This window comes from Equus przewalskii, chromosome 2 (assembly GCF_037783145.1).
Source record: "Equus przewalskii isolate Varuska chromosome 2, EquPr2, whole genome shotgun sequence".
Taxonomy (NCBI): Eukaryota; Metazoa; Chordata; class Mammalia; order Perissodactyla; family Equidae; genus Equus; species Equus przewalskii.
In genome coordinates, this window is record NC_091832.1 from 72,313,445 (window position 1) to 72,334,309 (window position 20,865).

At 35.9% G+C, this 20,865-nt stretch overlaps 1 protein-coding gene across 1 annotated transcript; it reads right to left on the minus strand.

Annotated features, from left to right (window-relative positions):
- Positions 1–9,994: 9,994 nt before the first annotated feature.
- Positions 9,995–11,242, minus strand: LOC103567783 (interferon gamma receptor 2-like). The gene has a single exon (XM_070590968.1). It carries the CDS (start codon positions 11,234–11,236, stop codon positions 10,562–10,564), a length of 675 nt encoding a protein of 224 aa, XP_070447069.1. The 5' UTR covers positions 11,237–11,242; the 3' UTR covers positions 9,995–10,561.
- Between the last annotated feature and the right edge of the window lie 9,623 nt (positions 11,243–20,865).

Genomic DNA, 20,865 nt, shown 5'->3' on the forward strand with positions numbered 1-20,865 from the left:
CTTAGGGCTTCAAAGAAAAGTTTCAATTTGTTGTTACATAAAGGTTGGAAATAAAGGACCCTGCTAGGTGTTATTTAAAATGTCCTAGTGGATTATTCATGGTTATTGTGACCAAACTGGGCAGAATTATGGAAGAAAAACACTCACCAAGTGTTGATTTTAAATTTTATATATGGAGATATGTGCATATTATGTGTACATACATCTACATGATTGTGAGGAAATTAGGTCTGATGAGGAAACATTTAAACGATTTATACAAGGGTCTTAATTAGTTCGGGAATGGAGATAATTTTGCATAAACCCATAGCAGAAATTATAATCCTGAAGTCTTAAGGAACTATCAATCCTTCTTTTTTTTTTTTTTAAAGATTTTATTTTTTTCCTTTTTCTCCCCAAATCCCCCCGGTACATAGTTGTATATTCTTCGTTGTAGGTCCTTCTAGTTGTGGCATGTGGGACGCTGCCTCAGCGTGGTTTGATGAGCAGTGCCATGTCCGCGCCCTGGATTCGAACCAACGAAACACTGGGCCGCCTGCAGTGGAGCGCGCGAACTTAACCACTCAGCCACAGGGCCAGCCCCATCAATCCTTCTTTTATATTTAAGAAGGCAAGTATAAAATAGCCTTAACATGCAATAATAGAGATTTAAGTATATCCTAAGAAAAAAATACGGACAGAGCATGGCTAAAGAATATGCCATTGAAGAACACATTATAATTAGCAATGATATGGCTGTGCAAATAAACATATCTCATAAACTAGATATTGGCATGATATGATGTGTCCAGAGTGTTTCTGCCTCCATAAAAATACATGAACTTAAGGAAGGAAGGCTAGTGGAAAACATTTGGATTAAGATTGAAGTAAGAAAAGAAGGAAATGGGAGAGAACACAAAAAAGTTGCTGTTTCAATATAACAAGCATTAACAAGAAACGTGAAGTCATCTGATAATTTTACTACCACCCAATAAATTGTTTCAGAGGTGGGATAGAACTAGTGATGACTTGTAGAGAGTCTAAAGTTTAATTATGGAAGAAGCATATGAGTCAAATATCCATTGATTTGTACAAACTCTAATGAATAGCAGAATCAAACGTGAAGAAAGAACTAAGTGGGGATAGCAGAAGTGACAGAATGTTTAGAAATTTAGAATATCATTCTATTAACAAAAGAAAAGAATCCTAACATTGTTCAACCATATGCCCAAGATTTAAGATTTAAAAAGTTCTTTAATGGCAAGTGAGCATTACTCATCTGTAATTTGTCAAGTAACTTTACATAAAAGTTATGAGGCAAATTTCATTCCATTGGAAGAGACAACTTTCAGGCTGCTATAATTTTCCAGATTTGTATAGGTTTCTAAAAAGTAATGGGCTAGATGTGTTTTTAAAAAAGTTGAATGAGAGGGGCCAGCCCAGTGGCATAGTGGTTAAGTTCCTGTGTTCCACTTTGAAGGCCTGGGGTTTGTGGGTTCTGACCCTGGGTATGGACCTACACACTGCTCATCAAGCCATGCTGTGGTGGCATCCTACATACAAAATAGAAGAAGATTGCCACAGATGTTAGCTCAGGGACAATCTTCCTCAAGCAAAAGGAGGAAGATCAGCAATAGATCTTAGCTAGGGCCAAACTTCTTCATCGAAAAAAAAAAAAAAGAATGAGAACTAGTAGAAAAATATGTACAGAGATATAATTTGCTGTGGGAATTGGACTGGATGACCTGAAGTTTATTTTTATAACTGGAATTTGTTAAGAAATAACATTATATCATACATTATTTAAGAAGTTAAAATATATTTATGAAGGATAGAAAGATGTAATAATTGCTGGTAATTTTTTTTCAAATCTGTTATGAGCTACACTTGATTTTTAAATAATGAAATAACTTCTTAAAAGTCAAAGGCAATGTTTTCAAATTTTCCACGGCTCTTCCAAAAAACACATCTTGAGTCTGCTAATTTCTTTTTTACTGTTACTACCAGGTCCCCACAATCTTTCATATAGCAATTGCAGGTGACATAATCCAATCAAACTCCGTATTTTAGCCAGAGTACATGACTCCACACTGTAGTCAAAATCATGTCACTACCTTGATTAAAAACTGTCAATAGCCTCCCATTGTATTTGCTGTACAAGTATATTTTTACAAACATTTGTACAAAATCCTAAGTGTGTGTCCCTGCCTAGCTTCTGTCATTTCTCTTTTGCTCACTATAGTCAAGTCACACTGGCCTACTTCCTGTTTCCTATGTGAAATACACTCTTTCCTGTTGCATAGACACTGTCCTCTACCTTTGAAAATCACTCTCCATCCCCTATCATCTGACAAAGCTTTATCCTACAAACAGCCCAAAGATGTACCTTATGAAACCCAATATAAATTATTTGCTTCTTGTATTTTCTCTCAGAGATCTGTTTTTCTTTTGGAAACATTTTAAAGTTATATGTTTACATATATTATTATTTGATAATCAAATAATCCATATGATAGGGACTTTGGTGTAATAAGTGCTAGCACAGTACTTTTATTCAATAAATCTTTCCAGTTATGACAGAACAGGAATTTCAGCTTTGATGTAGTGAATAGCTATTATAGAAATAAATAATTATGCAAACTATGAAAAAAAACTTACAAAGAGCTGTTTAAAGACAGCGGAGGGTGAACAAAAGCATTCAGAAGCTGGGGTGAATTTACCCTCTAACAAAGGCATCCATCCTATTGCGCATCCCCTCAGGGCACATCCCAGCCCACAGGTGGTGAAGCAGAAACCTCAGCCACACTGCTGAAGAGATCAGAGAAATTTGAGACTGCTCAATGTGGAGGAGACACTATTTAGAATTTGATCCCGCTAAGTTAGAGGGAATTTGGACAGAAGTTGGGCTTTGTCTTGCAACAACCAAAAGGGCCACGCCTGGAGAGTCAAAGACTTACACTTGAATTAATGAAACAAATGAAATAGACCCATCAAAACAAAGTCAGAAAGTTCAAGGTTACCCACTGGTAATTTACTTGTTTCCTAGAACAAAACTCAACACTCATATGAAGAAGATACTAGAAATCACCCCTATAATGTATCTTCTACAATGTCCAGATTTGTATTTACAGGAAGTTCTAGAATAGGTTAAACTAAGCCACAATGATAGAAATTAGAACAGTGGTTTCCCGCGTGAGGGGGATTATTAACTACAACAGAGTATAAGAGAACTGGTGGTGATAATGATAATGTTCTTTATATTAATTTGGGTGTTAGTTACATGGATTTATTCATGTGTCAAAATTCATCCAGCGTTATGGTTAAAATCTATGAATTCAATTTACGTAAATTATACCTAAAATGAAGAAATTAATGAATTAAAGTATAATTTTTCCTGGTTTATAAATAATATGTAGAAATAATTTTGCATATTCATTGCTCATAAATTAGAAAAATAGATAAAATCATAATAATTCATGCAATAGTAGCCAACTGTTGGTATATACACATACAACCGTGTGTATATGTAACATACACATAGTTCTCCAATTAATCCAAATACCCATTTAGCAATTTTTTCCTTTATTATTATTGTCTTCTTATTTAAAGCCATATCACCATCTTTGCCCTTTGACTTGAGTGTAAGTGGCATGAAGGTGTGGCATACATTAGGGATCAATAATTCAATGATCTCACTCCCACTTCATTCTGCATTACTGAAACAAGTAAGCACCAATTTCACAATAAACTGCTTCTACTTTCTGCTTCATTTTTCACTCTTCAGGCCCCTCATACTCAGCAATAATAGAAATTAAACCTATTCCAGCCTGACACATATGTGGAATATACAGAGTGCCTAAAATATGTCATTTTCATACGGGAAACCTCTAGAGTTAAATCGTCCACTTTAAAAAGAGAGAAAAAAAATACACAATTCATTCATCATAAAAGGAACAGCAGGATGATTCTTCAGATCCAAGGAAAGAGCCTTCAAAATAAGCCAAGCACTTTTGATTTACATGCTTTGCTTTGATTGCGGAACTTTAAGGCTTGCCTTCTGTAAACAGAAATACTGGATTTGATGTCTAAAGAGAAATTCAGGGAGTATGTCGCATAATTGACATTTCTGATCAAATGTCTAATCTACAGATAGACTATTTTTGATAATTTTAGTTTTAAACCAAAAAGTTATGAAGAATAACAAACTGTTTCATCATCCTGTCTCTGTCCCACAAATGAAATAACATTACAGTACTTTTGGTAAAAGTACATCGGTGCGCATGTATTTATAAATCTTTTCTTTAGATACAAATCTATTGGGTGATAAAACTCCAGGGTAAGCATGAATGATTTTAATTTCTTGACATTTTTCTTCTCTAGAATCAAAGTGCGTTTAAAAGCTCTCGGGTTTCACAATTTTGTCTTCTTAGTTTTACAGATTAAAGAACTTTTATAGATTAAAGATGGTTTATATCAAAGCATTAATTTTATGAGAAACCACAAACAGTATCTCAGAGTGGTGAAGTAAACTGCCAGCGCAAAGCTAGTTAAACAGAGTAAAATAGAGCTCAAATAGCGCATTCCAATAACATACATCTTAGACTCCAAACATTGTAGCATTTTCTTGTGTAATTCTCCATGCTTCGGGTTTTGCCTTTCATATGATATGCTCTGAGCAAATCCAAGCCTCAGCATAAATCTAGAACTAATTCACTTATGTGCATTAACATTCTGACCTGGAACACATCCCAGATGAAAGAGAGGAACGATTGGATATGGTTTATGCTGCATGAAATTTAAATAGAGATGCATCTAGAAATATTTCCTTAGAGTTAGTAAAGCTATTATTGTGTTATTTGTTCAAAGATTCTTTTCTTGTAAGAAAACATTTTTATTGTGATCTCTGTCTGTAGACCTAAGTATTGCCAGAGACACAGAGCTTTCAAATTGTAGACTTAAGTATTTTTAGATACACTTAGAAAGGGCTTTCTAAAATGTTATTCAAATCCCCTTCACCTCACTCCCATAATACTATTCTCTGAGTTTTTATTTTTTGGTTATGATCAAGTGATTCTTATATATGAAGAATATATTTAGATTGAGCATACATATATGAAACAAATTTGTATCTGAAGCAAAATTTAACTCATCCTTTTCTGTATCTTTACCAGGAAAGTGGAGATGTTTGAGCACAATATTTGTGTCCTTTTAAGATTTAAACTTCTTGAGATGCTCTGCATGCCTTTATCCTTTGAGAGTTAGGAATCAGTTCTTAGTCTATAAGCCAGTGGACCCTCATAATTCAGTCATAATCACTGTTATTTTCCCTAGACAATCTAGCATGACAAATATTTCTTGCGATTAGATATGACAGTATTTTATACAATACTCATCAACTGGAGACTCAGTTTACTCTGTGTTCTATTTTTTCAGCTATGTATATCACTGCATTTTCTTTATTGTTATTTTTTTAATTAATTTTTTTTTTTGGTGGAGAAGACTGGCCCTGAGCTAACATCTGTTGCCAGTCTTCCTCTTTTTGCTTGAGGAAGATTGTTGCTGAGTTAACATCTGCACCAATCTTCCTCTATTTTATGTGGGACACCACCACAGCATGGCTTGACCAGCAATTCTAGGTCTGCGCCCAGGATCTGAACCTGTGAACCAATGGCTGCTGAAGGGGAGTGCCCAAACTTAACCACTATACCACAAGGCTGGCCCCTCTTTATTTTTATCTTTTATGAGGCTGTGTCCTATTAAATACGATAGATCATTTGTTCTTTTTCTGCTGTAATTAGATGTTTGTTTAATTGTTTTTCCTTCTCTACATTCACTTTCCTTGGCTAAGCTCAACTTACTTATTCCAAAAATAAAGGATCTCTCTTTAAGCATGAGGCAGCAGGATCTGAAAAATCTTAGATTTTCCTTCAGAGAAAATATAGAGAAAAAGATTGAAAAAACTGTGTGATGTTTTTTAATGTGGAATTTTTTGGAGTTGATTACTGTTTTTTTCTCCATATAGTTCTCTAAGGTGGTAGATTATGCAGAAATGTAGTTACTTCTATATTATATGTATATTGTCATTCATATTTGTGACTTATTTTAAATTTCTTTTATTTTATTATTTTATTATTTTATTTTTATTTAAAAAAATTTGTGCTAGTAGCCATAAACTGCTTAAGGAAGCATAATGGTTAACTTTATGTATCAATTTTTTCTGGACCAATGGTGCCCAGATATTTGGTCAAACATTCTTCTGGATGTTTCTGTGAAGGTATTTTTCGGATGAGATTAACACTTAAGTTGATGCACTTTGAGTAAAGCAGCCCTCTGTATGTGGGTGGTCCTAATCTTATCAATTGAAATACTTGAGGGAACAAAACTGAGATTTCCCGGGTAAGAAGGAATTCTGCCAGTAAACTCTCTTTGGACTCTGCAAGTTTCCCCTGGGTCTCAAGTCTGCTGAGTACTCCGTACATTTTGGGTTTACCAGGCCTTCATTAAACACACGATGCAATTCCTTCTCTCTATCTCTCTAAATATGTATATATATGTATATATATATATATATATACATATATATACAATATTTGAATAATAATGTTGCATGAGGCCTTATGGCAATATGGGGATTGATATCAAGAAATATGAAAAAAAGCTAAAATACAAAAAAATTTAAAATTAGTAGTATATATTATATACATACAAATATACATACACTTATATATCACTCATATTTATATATTATATTATATTGTATAACACATATATGTATAATCTATTGGTCTGTTTCTCAGGAGAACCTTAACACAGAATGTATTATAAATTTCACAATTAGTCCTTGAAAAAAATGGATTTACTTTAACACTTTCCTTAAAGCCAGCTTTTCCAATCTTCATATTTTTAACGAGATGAATAACATCTCACACATTTATAAGTATTAAATTATTTTTATTTGAGTTGCGAATGTCACCTGAAACTTTATTTAAACTAAAAGTTTAAATCTGAAACTGAAAGTTGAGGTGTCTGTGTACAATCCTCCTCAGTTCTTAAACGGCTTTGCTCTCTTCCTTTGATTCATTTTTCTCAACCTCTGATGATAAAGGAGCTTTGCATCTCACCCAGGGACTCAAGAAAAAGTGTTATTAGCAGGAGTTTTCTACGAGAAAATTGCATTGAGCCATATGGGCTTTCCAGATTTCCCTGTATTACAAATGGGGATCTTAGAAGGGTCCAGGGAAATAAACTACTCACACCCTTACTGGAGAATATTTGAGACATCTAAGGAGGAGGATCAAGACAATGTGAAAGTCAGTCTTTTTCCTTTCAGAGATGTCTGTAGATTTTGCTCTGAAGATATGTCAGGAAAACATGGAAAAGTTGTAACATTTTTCTGTTTTGAAAAAACCTTATTAGACATGATAAGACTTTTGAAGGATTTAATGTTGCAGTAGGATGAAAAATAACCCAATTTTGATAAGATAAAAGGCACAATATCGACTACAATTAACAGTTTCAAGTGAGCCATGTATAGAGCTAATAGCCTGTTTAGCCTCCAGCATTTTCACAAGTAATTGCTTGCTTTGCCCAAGCCATCACGTCCTGCATTGCCATTGCTATTAGAATCATTAATTGCCTATTTGGCTGTTTCAGTTTGTTCAGATGTCATAGCAATAATTAGATATTCTGCCCATTTTCCTCTACAACTGTCCCTTTTTATTTCTTTAACTCTAATTTAAGAATTTAGGACTATCCCATTTTACCAGTCATATTCCTCTCTTCAGATAATCATAATTGACGGGATGAGCACAGATTGATTTATTTCTTTTCATATTTCTTGCTACTGTAGGGGAGGAAGACATTTCCTCTACCCTCTCTGGGTTCTTCTGGCTGGAGAATGAGTTAAATTCACATGAGACTGAATAACAGGAGAAAATTAAACAAAGCTTTATAACATGTATACATGAGAGAGGCTCAGGCAACCTGAGCAACTTGCCAAAATGGCTGAAGCCATCACCTTAAATATCCTCCTCAGCTAAAGACAAAGGAGGATGTTGGCTGTGGGGGGGAGACTGTTACAGGAGGTTACCAGACAAGTACAGTAAACAAGATGCAGATTTAAGTCCTTGCCTTTGGCATTGATTAAGAGTTTCTAGAGATAAGGTCATCCCTCCTTCCTGGTACAGAGAGGGAGACACCTTTACGATGGAGATTTCCCTTACAATGTAAATGTCTCTTAACAAAGGATAAGTAAATTCTACTTTTCAGAGTTTGTTTCCCGTCTGCAGTTTTTAAAAGTAACCAGCTCAAAATAATCCTCATGCCAAAGAGGTATATCTGGAGGTGGCCAATTCCGGTCCCCCACACTACTAATCCCCAAATTCCCATCAGGTCTCATTCAATATTATTATTCAAAGATTGTTTTTTAGTCTGGGTTCCTAGGGTAAGCACATAGAATTGAAGGAATTCAGTATCAGACGAGTCTTTAAGAGTCTACTATTAATATTATTGGTCTGATATTCAGCACTGGCTACATAATTTGTGGAGTTCAGTACTAAATGAAAACGTAGGGCTTCTTGTGCAAAAAATTAAGAATGTCAAGCCAGTGACTGCAGAGTATTAAGCTAATCATAGGGCCCTTCCAAGCACAGGACCCTCTGTAACTGGCCAGTTCACACACAAAGCCAGCCTGAATTCCTCCCACATCATCCTTACCAACAGGTTATGGGACCTCTGTTTACACACTTCCAGAGACAGAAAACTCATTCCTTCTCACATCTCTTCCTTAATCCAAGAGTTGTTTCTATTAGAGAGTTCTTCCTTATCCTTTTGAAATAAGGGGGGAATGATGGCACAAGACTAATTACTGATACATTATTATTATTATTTATTACTCACTTTCTCACAATTTTTCTTACATCCAGTGTTTATAAGGAAAACATGGGAAAGGAATTAAAGTGATTTGGTCATCCCTCCAGTTTGTTACCTTTACTCTCTTTATGTTCATTCCCAAGTCCTTCTGTCTTCTCTCCTAAAACTAGAGTGAACAACATCCCTAAGAATACTTCCAATATTGGTTTTTAAAAGGAAGTGAATAGGGTAAGAGGCGAAGGATAAAAGGTGACATGATGCTGTCGGGGAAGTGGGAGAATTCTTCCCCCACCTTTCCTTAAGGTTCTTATGTCTGACCAAATAATTAAAAAGGCAGGTTAGCAGGAAAAAAAATCGAACAAAGTTTAATAGTATGTATACATGGGAGAAACTCAGGAGAAACTGAATAACTCAGTCAACTGGCTGAGGCTGCCTGTTTAAGTATCTTCAGCTACAGACAAGGAGGATATTTGGGGTAGTGGTTTGGGGCTTCAGATGGGAGGAAGGCAATCCACAGGGAAATGGAAAAGCAAATGTTCGGTAAATAGAGCTTTGATCAGAGTGGGCTTAGCAAGGATCCCCCCATCTATTGTAACCCGAAATTATCTATGGTGATGGCCTGTCCTGGACACAGGCCTGTATTTTAAATTTCTTTTAGGCAGTTAGTGGGGAAAGGTCGAATGTTCTTCCTGAGTCTGAGCCCTTATTGTCTTCAGCTCTAAATAATCCACATGCAACAGTGGTGCATCTTGGGGCAGACTGCCCTGAACCCCATCAATGCCATTCAACCTAATCATCATTAGGTACAAATTATCTAGACAATACATAGTGTCAAAAATCCAGGCATTGATAGAAATTCCAAATGTAAGGACTTCATTGTCAAAGTAAAGCAGTAAGAGTGGACCTCTTATTCACTCTTGTATGAGCAATGAAAGAAACTGAAGGTCTTCTCTTTCATGTATCTCTGATTAAACAACTAAATGCATTATTTCATTTATCCAGTTTTACTGAAAACATCAATCTTATTGATATTTTTGTATTCATCTCTTTGGCCACTGCATAGATAAATTGCATCATTTTAGACACTTAAAAAAAGGCGTATTTCCTGCTTTTATTAATTCTTTTCTTTTTTTAAAGTCAATTACATAGTCTTTTATTTCTAGCTTGAAAAAAAACACAAATTACAAGGAAAATATTTACAGGATTAATCACGTTTTAAGCTGGGAGACTGGATGTGGGAGGCTGCTCAGTGTCCCTTGTTGGGACAGGCTGGGACAGATTAGGTGACCTGCCCGAGGGTCCACAGCTCACTCGTCAGAGTCAAGGAGAGGACTCAGTCTCCGGACTACCTGGCCCAACCGACAATGAACAAAATATCACAGGTGTGCCAAAGCCATTTTGCTAACAAATAATTACATGCTTGTTTAGTGTTTAAGAGAAATCTTCATTATTCTGAGATATCTCTGTAGAATCATCCTAGCGACGTGTATGATTTAGAAAATTCTGAAAGAAAAACAAATAAGCTTGTCTCCCCGATGAGACCTACTGCTTCTCCCCAGGCGCCACCGGCCTTTCTGGGACAGCGACATGGAGCAGTGGGCTCCGTAAAGTCCTGACAGGGACATCCGCAGCTTCATGAGCTCAGTCCTCTTCCTGCAGGCTGGTGGAGCAGGCCAATGCTTTGCTTCAAAGTGCTTTGGAGAACATCTTCTTACTCCTTCTCTGGAAACACAACGACAGACACAGAGTCCCAGGCATCTTCCGTTGGGGAGCTGTCCTTGTCCAAGGCGTCTAAGACAGGCTGAGCCGGGTCCTTTAAATACTCTTCTATTTGTACTGGGTTGCTTGGCGGAGACTGAAACCAGTATTTAACCAGGTCTCTGTATTTCAGGACCAGGAAGAGACAGGCCCCTGCCATCGCCAACAGCAACAGAAAGGTTCCCATGGCGATGAGAATCACTTGCTGAAGCTTGGTAGAGGCATCTGCCATCGTTTCGTAGCAAGATATGTTGCTTAAATGCCCGGGTCTAGAGATGTTTAGCGTTGTCCAAAGTAGTTGTACCTTGACTTGTAAACAGTATACTCTTAAGGGTTTTAAATCATTGAACACAATGGAGTTGGTCATGAAAGGCCCTGCGACATTTTGGATTCCTGCCTTTTCCTTTTCCCAGTAATGGACGTAATACTGAAGAGTGACCGTGGAGTCATAGATGTCAAAGGGAGGGGACAACCTGATGATAAGGGAGCCTTCTCCTGGGGTCACCCAAATGTTTTCTGGAGGCCCGACAGTAACATTCCGAAGGTGCTGGAACCAAGGTACCGTCACCCAGGTGGAAACGGGTTCTTCTAGCTCAGCTCGGACACGTAAAGAGATGTTGAAATGCATTGGAAACCCTTTGAGATGTTGGTGTTGGTAAAGTTGCACTCCGCCGTGATCTTTACATAGTTCACCCCTTCGGGGTTGTTACTGACATCAAACCACTTACTAGTGGTACTGCGGGGGCGCTGCAGCGCCGCAGCCGCAGAGCAGCAGCAGCAACAACAACAGCGGCGGTGGCGGTGGCCGCAGGGCCCAGGGCTCTTGGCGCCGCAGGCTCGCTGGCGGCTCCGGCGCGGCCTGCCCAGGCGCGGGGTCCTCCGAGCCGCTCACGCCGCCGCCTCGGCGGCCATCAGCTTTTATTAATTCTGTTATGTACACTTAGCATGATCTCTTGCTCTTTATCTATTGTAAGAAGTGTTGTTTATCTCCATAGGACTTTCTTTCCATGATAATTCTGAATCTCTCCTTCTCTCTCCAATTAGACATAATCTCTTCCTCATTTGAATCCTTGTTAAAATTTGGTTGGTTTGATTCTTCCTCATTGCGTTTCTTACCCACCTTCTCTACTGGAAGCAACCTGAAGGTCACCCTCATAGCACATAATATAGCCTTCGGCCAAAGATTTATTTCATTTATTGATCAAAATATGATTAACCATAATTTTGCTTTATGATTTTGAATAATACTTACTGAGTTTCATTACAATACATGCAAAAAAAAAATCCACATACCCAAAATCATAAGGAAAACAGTGCTGCTAGTTTTAGACTCATTCAATTTTATACATATAAAAATTTTGGCTTTGAAGACAAATAAATATCTTTAACATGAAATTAATTCATAAATCATATCAGAATAATTTTTATACACTTTCACTTTGAAAAATTTTCATGCTAGATGTTGCTACAACTTTATTTTTGTCTTATCTACCAAAAATAGAAATATATTTTACTGTATAATATTGTATTATTAATTAAAATAATTCTTCAATGTCATGATTCTGTATAATTTAAACTTACTAATTAAATATGATGAAGTTTTCACCAATATGCTTTAAATTTCTTCAGATAAGCTTAACATTTAAATTCAGGAACTCTTTGCCACGATGGTTATCAGAATCATCAGTTTTGTACTATTTTAATACAGAACTTTAATGAGTTCTTTACAGACATTTGCATCAATTTATTTTTTCTCATGTCGTGTAGTTACTGATTGTGTTCTATCCTTTATAATAGATTAATCCTTATAGAATGATATGCTTAAATTAAATATTTCAAAGCCAGATTTTGAAATAATCATTCACTATGTTGTCTCATGGTGAAACTACTCTGTCAGTTATAATTTAATAAAGTTATATTTTCTATTTCTTGTAGTATTTGACAACGAAAATAATCCATAACCAATCTGTAAATGAAAATTTGGGTGAGTTTATTCTGAGCTAAAATGTGAGGACCATGGCCCTTCAGGAAGTGGGGTGTACAGAGTGGTTATATACCCCCAAAGAGGATGTTTCACATATGATTGAAATATCCCTTTTATAATAGTTGTGAGACTGCTCTGTCAGCACAGTGATTAATAGACACAGCAGGTGGGTCTGCTGTCTTGGTGGACACAGCAGGGGGGCAGGCCTGCTGTCTTGAGCTGGGTGCTCACAGGTGAGCTGGGTGGTCAAAGGTGAGCACAGTAATTGGTTCCTAGCCTAAGGAAAGATGCTTATCCTTAAGGAAATGCCAGTGTGGGGGGAAGTTGCACCTTTATCTCAAGGGCATTTGTTCTTGCCATAGTAAATGTTTAAAGCAGATATGCAATGCATGCTCAATGGCCATGTCAGGCCCTTTTGGAAAAACAAAGTCAGGCCAAATTAGGTTTACGCCAAATGGCTTCCTCATATACTCCAATATATCTTATTGCTTGCCTTTTCTATTTGTCATATTTATGTGTATTTTACTGATCCAACAACATTTACTGAGTTCTTACTATGCTCTTGGGAAGATGCTAAGTGCTGAAGATAGATAGATAGATAGGTAGATAGATATATAGATATAGATATGTTTAGTAATAAGATATTGTACTTGCCATAGGAATTTCTGATTTAAACATAAACAGATAACTAAGAATACTTTGGATAATGCTAATGAAGACAACTTACTGAAATGCTGTGGAAATACAGAAAATGGAACAAATTCCTCTGTCTGGGGAAGTTGAGGGAGAATACAGAAGTGATCTTTACACTGAAGTTTAAAAGTGACTTGGACTTGAAAAATATATGAAATGATGTATACACCAGATGAAAGCAACAGCATGTAGATTCATTCATTCAATCGAGAAATAGTTATTGAGTATCTACCATTTGCCAGGTGCCCAGAAGGCAATGTGTTGCCACAAGGGCTAGAATGTGCAGAAGAGTCAAAGAAGGTAACTGGTAGAAGCAATAAAATTTGGGTGTTGGGTCTGAAAGGTGTTGGTATAAAATGAGAATGGGCAAATAGGTTGAGAACAAATTGTGCCAAGGTATGGAATTTGGATTTGATATCACATATAATAAAGTTCTTCAGCAGTGGCATGAACCATTTTACTTTTAGAAAGATAACTCTGACAGCTATATGGAGAATGAACTAGAGTGAGGGAGAAATGGGGTGTCAGCTAAGAGAGTTATGAGGCTATTATTTTAATCGTCCAAGGGAGAAATGATGAGGACCCAAACCTAGGTAGTGACAGGTGGATGGAGAGGATAGACTGAATTTGAAAGACATGTTTGAGGGAGAATTGACAGCATTTGGTGACAGTATTTTGCTGTCAATCATAGTAAAAGTGCTTTATTATAAGAAGTACATAATATAAAAACATATGCATTCTAACCTTATATTGGTATTATTCATTTAATAATTATTTTGATGATTTTAATCACTCTTATATAGCTTGAGATTAAAGAGAAAGTAGATTGGTAATACTGATGATAGGAATAGAAAGCATTAATTTGTGCAAAACCTAAGAATTTCAGAATCTATGCAGAATCAACTCTTTCATTTTAGGGAGGAAACTGAGGTCTAAAAATATAAATCCAGTTAGTATCAGAACTCAGGTCTCCTGACTCTGTTGATTTGAGGTATCAGAATTGGCTGAAGTCGTTTTGTTGTATAAAGGAAGTACGTTCATACTGTCAGGGAGGACGACATTTCCTCTACACACTCTAGGTTCTTCGGGCTGGAGAATGAAGTAAATTCACATGAGACTGAATAACAGGAGAAAATTAAACAAAGCTTTATAACATGTATACATGGGAGAGGTTCAGGCAACCTGAGCAACTCGCCAAAATGGCTGAAGCCACCACCTTAAATATCATATCCAGCTAAAGAAAAAGGAGGATGTTGGGGGTGGGGGGAGTCATAGGAGATTACCACACAAGTACAGCAAACAAGAGTCAGGTTATTACACAGACTTAAGGAGTCCTTGCCTTCCACATTGATGAGAGTTTCTAGCGATAAGGTCATCTCCCCACCCCTTCCTGGTACAGACAGGGGGACACTTTTACAGATGGAGATTTCCTATACAATGTAAGTGTCTCTTAACAAAGGGTAAGTAAATTCTACTTTTCAGAGTTGCTTTCCTGTCTGCAGTTTTTCAAAGTAACCAGCCCAAAATAATCCTCATGCCAAAGAGACATATCTTGGGGTGGCCAATTCCAGTCCCCCTCAATACGTTTTTGAAGTAATCTTTATTCCTAATTTCTTAGTACCTAGAACTCACCACTTTCAATTGTGCTGCACATAGTAGGCCTGTAGTAAATATTTGTTGAGTGAAGATATGCTTCAGAAAGAACCAAGAAGTAAACTGTGAGTGTATCATTTCACTTCATTTTAATTTACTCTTTTATTCTGAGGGACTGTAGAGCTAGGATTAGTACCTACCTTAGTACATTATGAAAGAAATCAAATTATGCCATTCTTAGGTTTTCCGAACAAAAATTGAAGAGAAAGACAATGCAACAAATTAAGTCAGCATCTAATATAAAAATGCAGAGTAAACAAAAGAGATTTTGAAGATTTCATAAGGAATAGAAAAGTAACAAGAAATTTAGAACATATCTACAAACACAAAAAGAGATCAAAATATTTTGACGTTTGCAATGACACCTAATGAAATAAGATTGGAATATATCCAACCTGATTTTGTTTTAACTCTTTTAAATAGAACTAGAAAAGATTACAATTCTGTAGAGATTAGTAGTTTTGATTTTAAAGGGAGGATGAAGAAAAAAGTGAGGAATAAATTCATTTAAATAATAGAGTACTTTTGAATTGAGATAACCTCAGATGAAGAAAATATTTATCCTAGTTTCCAGATAAACATTTTCAGAATTTTGACATAGGCAAACAAAATGAAATGTATATGAAGATGGGAGAAAAATACACTCAAGCAATCTATCAACACTGACTATAAGAGAAGCAGAAAGATTCTATGGTAGTCCATATGCTAAAGGGTATTTTAGTAGCCACAATGTATGCAATCCTATAGTCAATGTGAGTTCATTCCAAAGCAGAACATTCTCTCTGGCTCTGGGAGCACTCCAGTGGATAATGCAGATCTGGTCTGCGGTCCTTTGTGTTCAGGACAGAATGAGGAATGATTTCGTGTGCCCAGATTCCAGAGATGGCCGTCCCAGAATCTGTGAAGTTTCAGTATACTGATATTCCTGTGCAGTGGCTGGGCTGCTTTGATAACAGAATTAATTTGGCCTCTAGAGAAGGTCTGTTCTCTTGGGAAAAGTATTTCACAGAGGTGATTTTGCCTCCAGTCCTTCATTTATCAATCAAATACCAATAGAGAGGGAAAATGAAAGTCGTGAAATTACTTATAATTTCATAAGGAGGTGTTTGAGACACTTAGAAGAGTCTTTAATAATAAAAAAATTTAACTAATGGCATCTGCAGAAGAATTCTGCATTATAAAAGGATTATAAAGTTATCCCATGTTGGAAAATTTGAAAATAATAGAAGAGTAAGTGAAATTCAGAGTCTAGATAAAGTCATGTTTGTTTAAGGTACCTTTTATTAAGTTTCTGTCCTGTTATTTTAATTTTATTATTTATTTTCATATTTATTTGTTTGAGTACACTCTTTGGGTTTTCAAACAAAACAAAACAAAAAAGACTATAAATGCATATCTCTGGGAGGAAAAAGAAACCCTAATGTTGCAGATTATATTATTTGTGACGGAAACTCCCAGAAGATGCAGAGAGAATTTTAAAGTTAAGAAATACATAGTGTATATGTTTAAAGAATGAACAAAATTCACTGAAGGAAAAGTGAGTCATATGTGGCTTTCCATCTTGGGCTCATTTATTGCCTTGTTAATATACATAGATCTTGGAATTCTCCTTTTGATAACATAGTTGGTGGCATTTTTAGGCTTTATAGACTTTTGACAGATAGAATCATGAAGTTGTTGATTAAATATTTTCAAACCTAAAATACTGCAGATGCAGATGCACTATAATAAGGGTTTATGGCATAGTTAAGATTGGTTATGATTTATTTGAATATTTTCTTAGCACTAGGTTCATTTTGGATCCCAAAATTCTGTCGTGGTCTGTTATAAGAGGATCTAAATTAATTCGATGAAAGCATCATCTGCCTATATACAAATCTGGGGAGGGTGTTTCTGATTGACATGCCAAATTCCCCACACTGTAACTGAATTGCCACAGGAGATTTAAAGCAATTATCTGAGCAATCTGGTCAAGACAAAGTTATAATCATCAACAAATATTTATGGAGTGTCTACTGGGTGCCTAGCTTTATATTAGTTGTTATAAATCTGCTTAAATTTCTGGAATTAGATCTGATGGTGAGAACTGAGATGAGAGAGAGGTAAGTGCAGGGGGCAAAATTCCCATGAAAAAAGGCTTTAGATTCTAAGTCTATGAATGAGATGAACTAGGAATTAAAAAAGAGAAATTCTTATTTATCTTTCTATTTACTAAATCTGGTAGTTCTAAAATACAGCATGTACTTAAATTAGATTTTTAAGAAGTCAGTTCACTTAAGATATTTAAGAAGAATTTTTATTTGAAATAAGATTGCAGCATCATTTGGACACATTTGTCATATTTAAAATTAAAAAAATTAATTTTGGGGTGAGATATTCTAAAGGAAGAAGAGAAAAAGAAAAAGAAAATCAAAGGTGACATGTGTCCCGATTTAGAAAGCCTCATTGTCATTTTCAATTACGGTAAGGGAGAAAATAAAAGCAAATCTCTGACAGCAAAAATCATTTTCTTCTTAAATTATTTGTCTTGTACACATAGATTTCTAAAATCAAGTGTTACATTTTCATTGTTTTTTTCACTTTACAAACTTTTAAAAAGCGTGCAGTAAGAAATGCATTTTACATCATGACCATTTATTGCAATGTACACAGTTCTCGCTCACATGTGATGTGTTGTGATTGTTTCTCTTCTATTCCATTGTGTTCATTTCATTTAAAAAGGTTGCAATGCACTACATTTATTTCATTACCCACCAATGGGTAGTGACACACAGTTGGTAAGAGACTTTTCTAGAATTTTGAGGAAAATAAGCACAAAGAATAAGAAAAAAAAAAGTTCAGATTTAATAGAAATTAAGTAGTAGACACATAAGTCTAAATTCTAATTACACAGTAGATATTTTATTCTTGTAATTTTAAGTATTGATTTTAATTCCTGATTATTCTTTGTGAAGTCTTGGTGCCAGCTAACCACTTGTCACACTTAATTCAGTATGACGTTTCAAACCCGTCTGTGAGTAAGCACAGCATCTCTGTTGTGGTGATCTGCATTTTTAATTACCTCCCTGAAGCTGAGCAGCTGAGGCTCACGGGTTGGTAGGGCAACATGCTTCTCTATAAGTTGATACTGGCTATGTTCTTCCCTATATGTTCATGCTCGCTATGTTCTTCTCTGTATGGTAATATTGGCTATACTGTGAACCCATCTACATTGTTCAGCAAAAGACTAGCAGACAGTCTTTTGATCTTTATTAATCGATTGGCATTTCAGACAGGACTGACCTACTTGTGGGGCTCCTTAGTCTCCATTGTTTAATCCTTCGTCCATAAAGATGGTTAGAAGGTTATATTATCAAAATATTGCCGATAAAATCATTTGGATATATTCAGCACTTACCAATTTTGTTTTTTTCTTTTTCTTTCAATATTTGTGTGACTAATATATATATATATATTTCAGGGTATAATAAATTAAAATGACTACAGGAACTAATTATAAAATGTAATGAAGTGCAACGCTTTGGAAGTTGAGTCAAAAAATAGATGTGGTGGGAACCATGGCAACCTGATCTAAACTATCCCCAGTGAACCCAAATTTATTGTGATTGATATTGAAGGGGATAAGCAGGTCCAAAATTTTCAGAGTGTCTTATTTTCCAAGAGAATTCATAAATCTGGATGTGAAATCTCCCTTCTTAGAAACAAAAAGAAAACTGTGCCATCCAAACCCACAGTTCCGTGGAAAGGATGGAAATAATTAGTGAGCCTCCAGGTTGTACCCTAGAAGGATGTGTAACACACAGCACTTGAATCAGTTATGGCCTGGAACAGAAGTCGTAGCTACACACATGATTTTTTGTAAATCTTAATTTTTCCAAAATTAAAATTTCTTTTTATTCTTATTATTTTTTATGTTTGTTTCTGGACAGTAGCTTTAATTGATATTGGACCACATAGGTCCATATTGAATCATCATAAAGCACATAGTAATATAGATATAATCATAAAATGGTAAGTAGTCTTATCTTTTAAGCCATCTAAAATGGCAACATTTTCTATGCATGATAGAGGCGCAGGGATAGAAAGTGTAATGGAGATGGCTAAAGAAATGTTTAAAGACTTATGGCTATTCAAAAGGCAGATTAATCCAAAATCTTTATATTATCTTTTTCTAGACAATGCACTAAAATTATGATGGTTATGAAGTTACTTTTGGTTCTTTTTTGTATTGTTTTTATTTTTTTTATGCCAATAATAATGAACAAAAGGAAAGAATGAGAGAGAATATATCAGAAGAATAAAGATTTCTGGAAAAAGAAGAGAAGAAGGTACATGTGTAGGGAAGGTAAAGATTCTAGAAAAGTAAACTGGATGGAGCAAGAAAGAGGAAGCCATAGGCTACAGCACATGTGGAAAAGGCCACATGTGAAAAGGGAACTAATCTCTATTGAGCCCTAGAGAAGCTCAGGACTTCAAAGTTGGATACATTGCAAGAAAGAAATGAGAAACGGGAGAGAAATTAGATTGCTTAACTGAGGGGATCATTTGACACCTCCAAGTCCCCTCTTCTTCCTCCTGAGCATGAAGAACATGTGACAGACAGACTCTGCACCCAATAGCACAAGCTCCATCCATTGAGGTAACAAAAAACATGATATAAATGTATTGAGAAGAAGGGAAAAGAGGAGTAAAAGAGTGGTAAGAAGTGCTGAATCTATAAAAAAGCTGTAAAACAAGTTAGAGGTACGGATACAACTGCCAGAATAAACAAGGAGAAAGATTGCCTCAGGAAAGTAGGATTTGGGGTCAGAAAGAGAAAAAAGAAGGACTTTTGTTGCTTTTCACTATACATACAGCCTTTGTATATATTTGACTTTTTAAATATATGCATGTTTAATTTTGATTAAAATATTTTTGAAAACCAGTTCAGTAAGTGAGAGTAAAGAAAGTTGTGGAAACTATTGATTAGAAGCCATTTGGTTAAAATCGGAAGCCGAATAAGAGAATCCAGAAAAAAGTAGTGAAGTTGACAAAATATGCTACAGATTTTATATTAGTATCCATCGGTTTTAAATATTTTCAAGCATTTTAGCTAGAGTGTGTATGATATCATTGTGAGCTGGAGATTTACTAATATGTGTTGCTGGATATTATTTTTTTTCTCTTTTCCTCTTGGTATTTTTTCAAATCACCATTCAGTAAAACATAAAGAAATGCTGACTCTGTACCTGCTAGCTTCTGGCAAGTTTGTGACATACTGAACAGAGAGAGCAGAAGTAGTGCATATGTCCTTTCTGGTTTTTGATCTCCTAGGGGATTGGATATCCCCAGGGATAAGAATACTGGTTTTAGAAAAAGCAGTTTCCCCATAATATTAATAGATTCCCTCAAGATGAGACAAAGAGAAGCATGGGTGGATGGAGAGAAAGAAAATGGGTTACCTGTCTATAGACAAGCCAGCGCCACTCCTGAGAGGCAGCAAGACCTTGTGATAAATAACTGTGTTGTACCCAGGCATATAGGACCAGATGCAAAATTACAAAGCTGAAGATTCTGTGTCTGAAGTATGGGACAGAAGCACTGGAGAACCATCAGAACAGAAAAAAGAAATGTAGAAAAATAAAAATGAAGGTCAGCAACCCTGCTCCCATCACTGCTGCTGAAGAGTTGAAATTGCAAAAGACGCCATCATGGTGGCAAAGTCCCAGGAGCAAGCAAGTTTAAATCTGGTAAAAGTTGACTTTTTATTTGTCTTGTCAGCCTTGAAGAATGTAGACCCATAGTCAGAAATCAAGTTGAGTTAGAAAACATAACATTGTATATCTTGTCAACCTGAGTTTGCAGCCTGTGATTCATGCTCAATACACCTGCCGAAATCTAAATCGAAAGTGGAGCATGATGGATGCAGACAGGGCAAGAGAGACAAC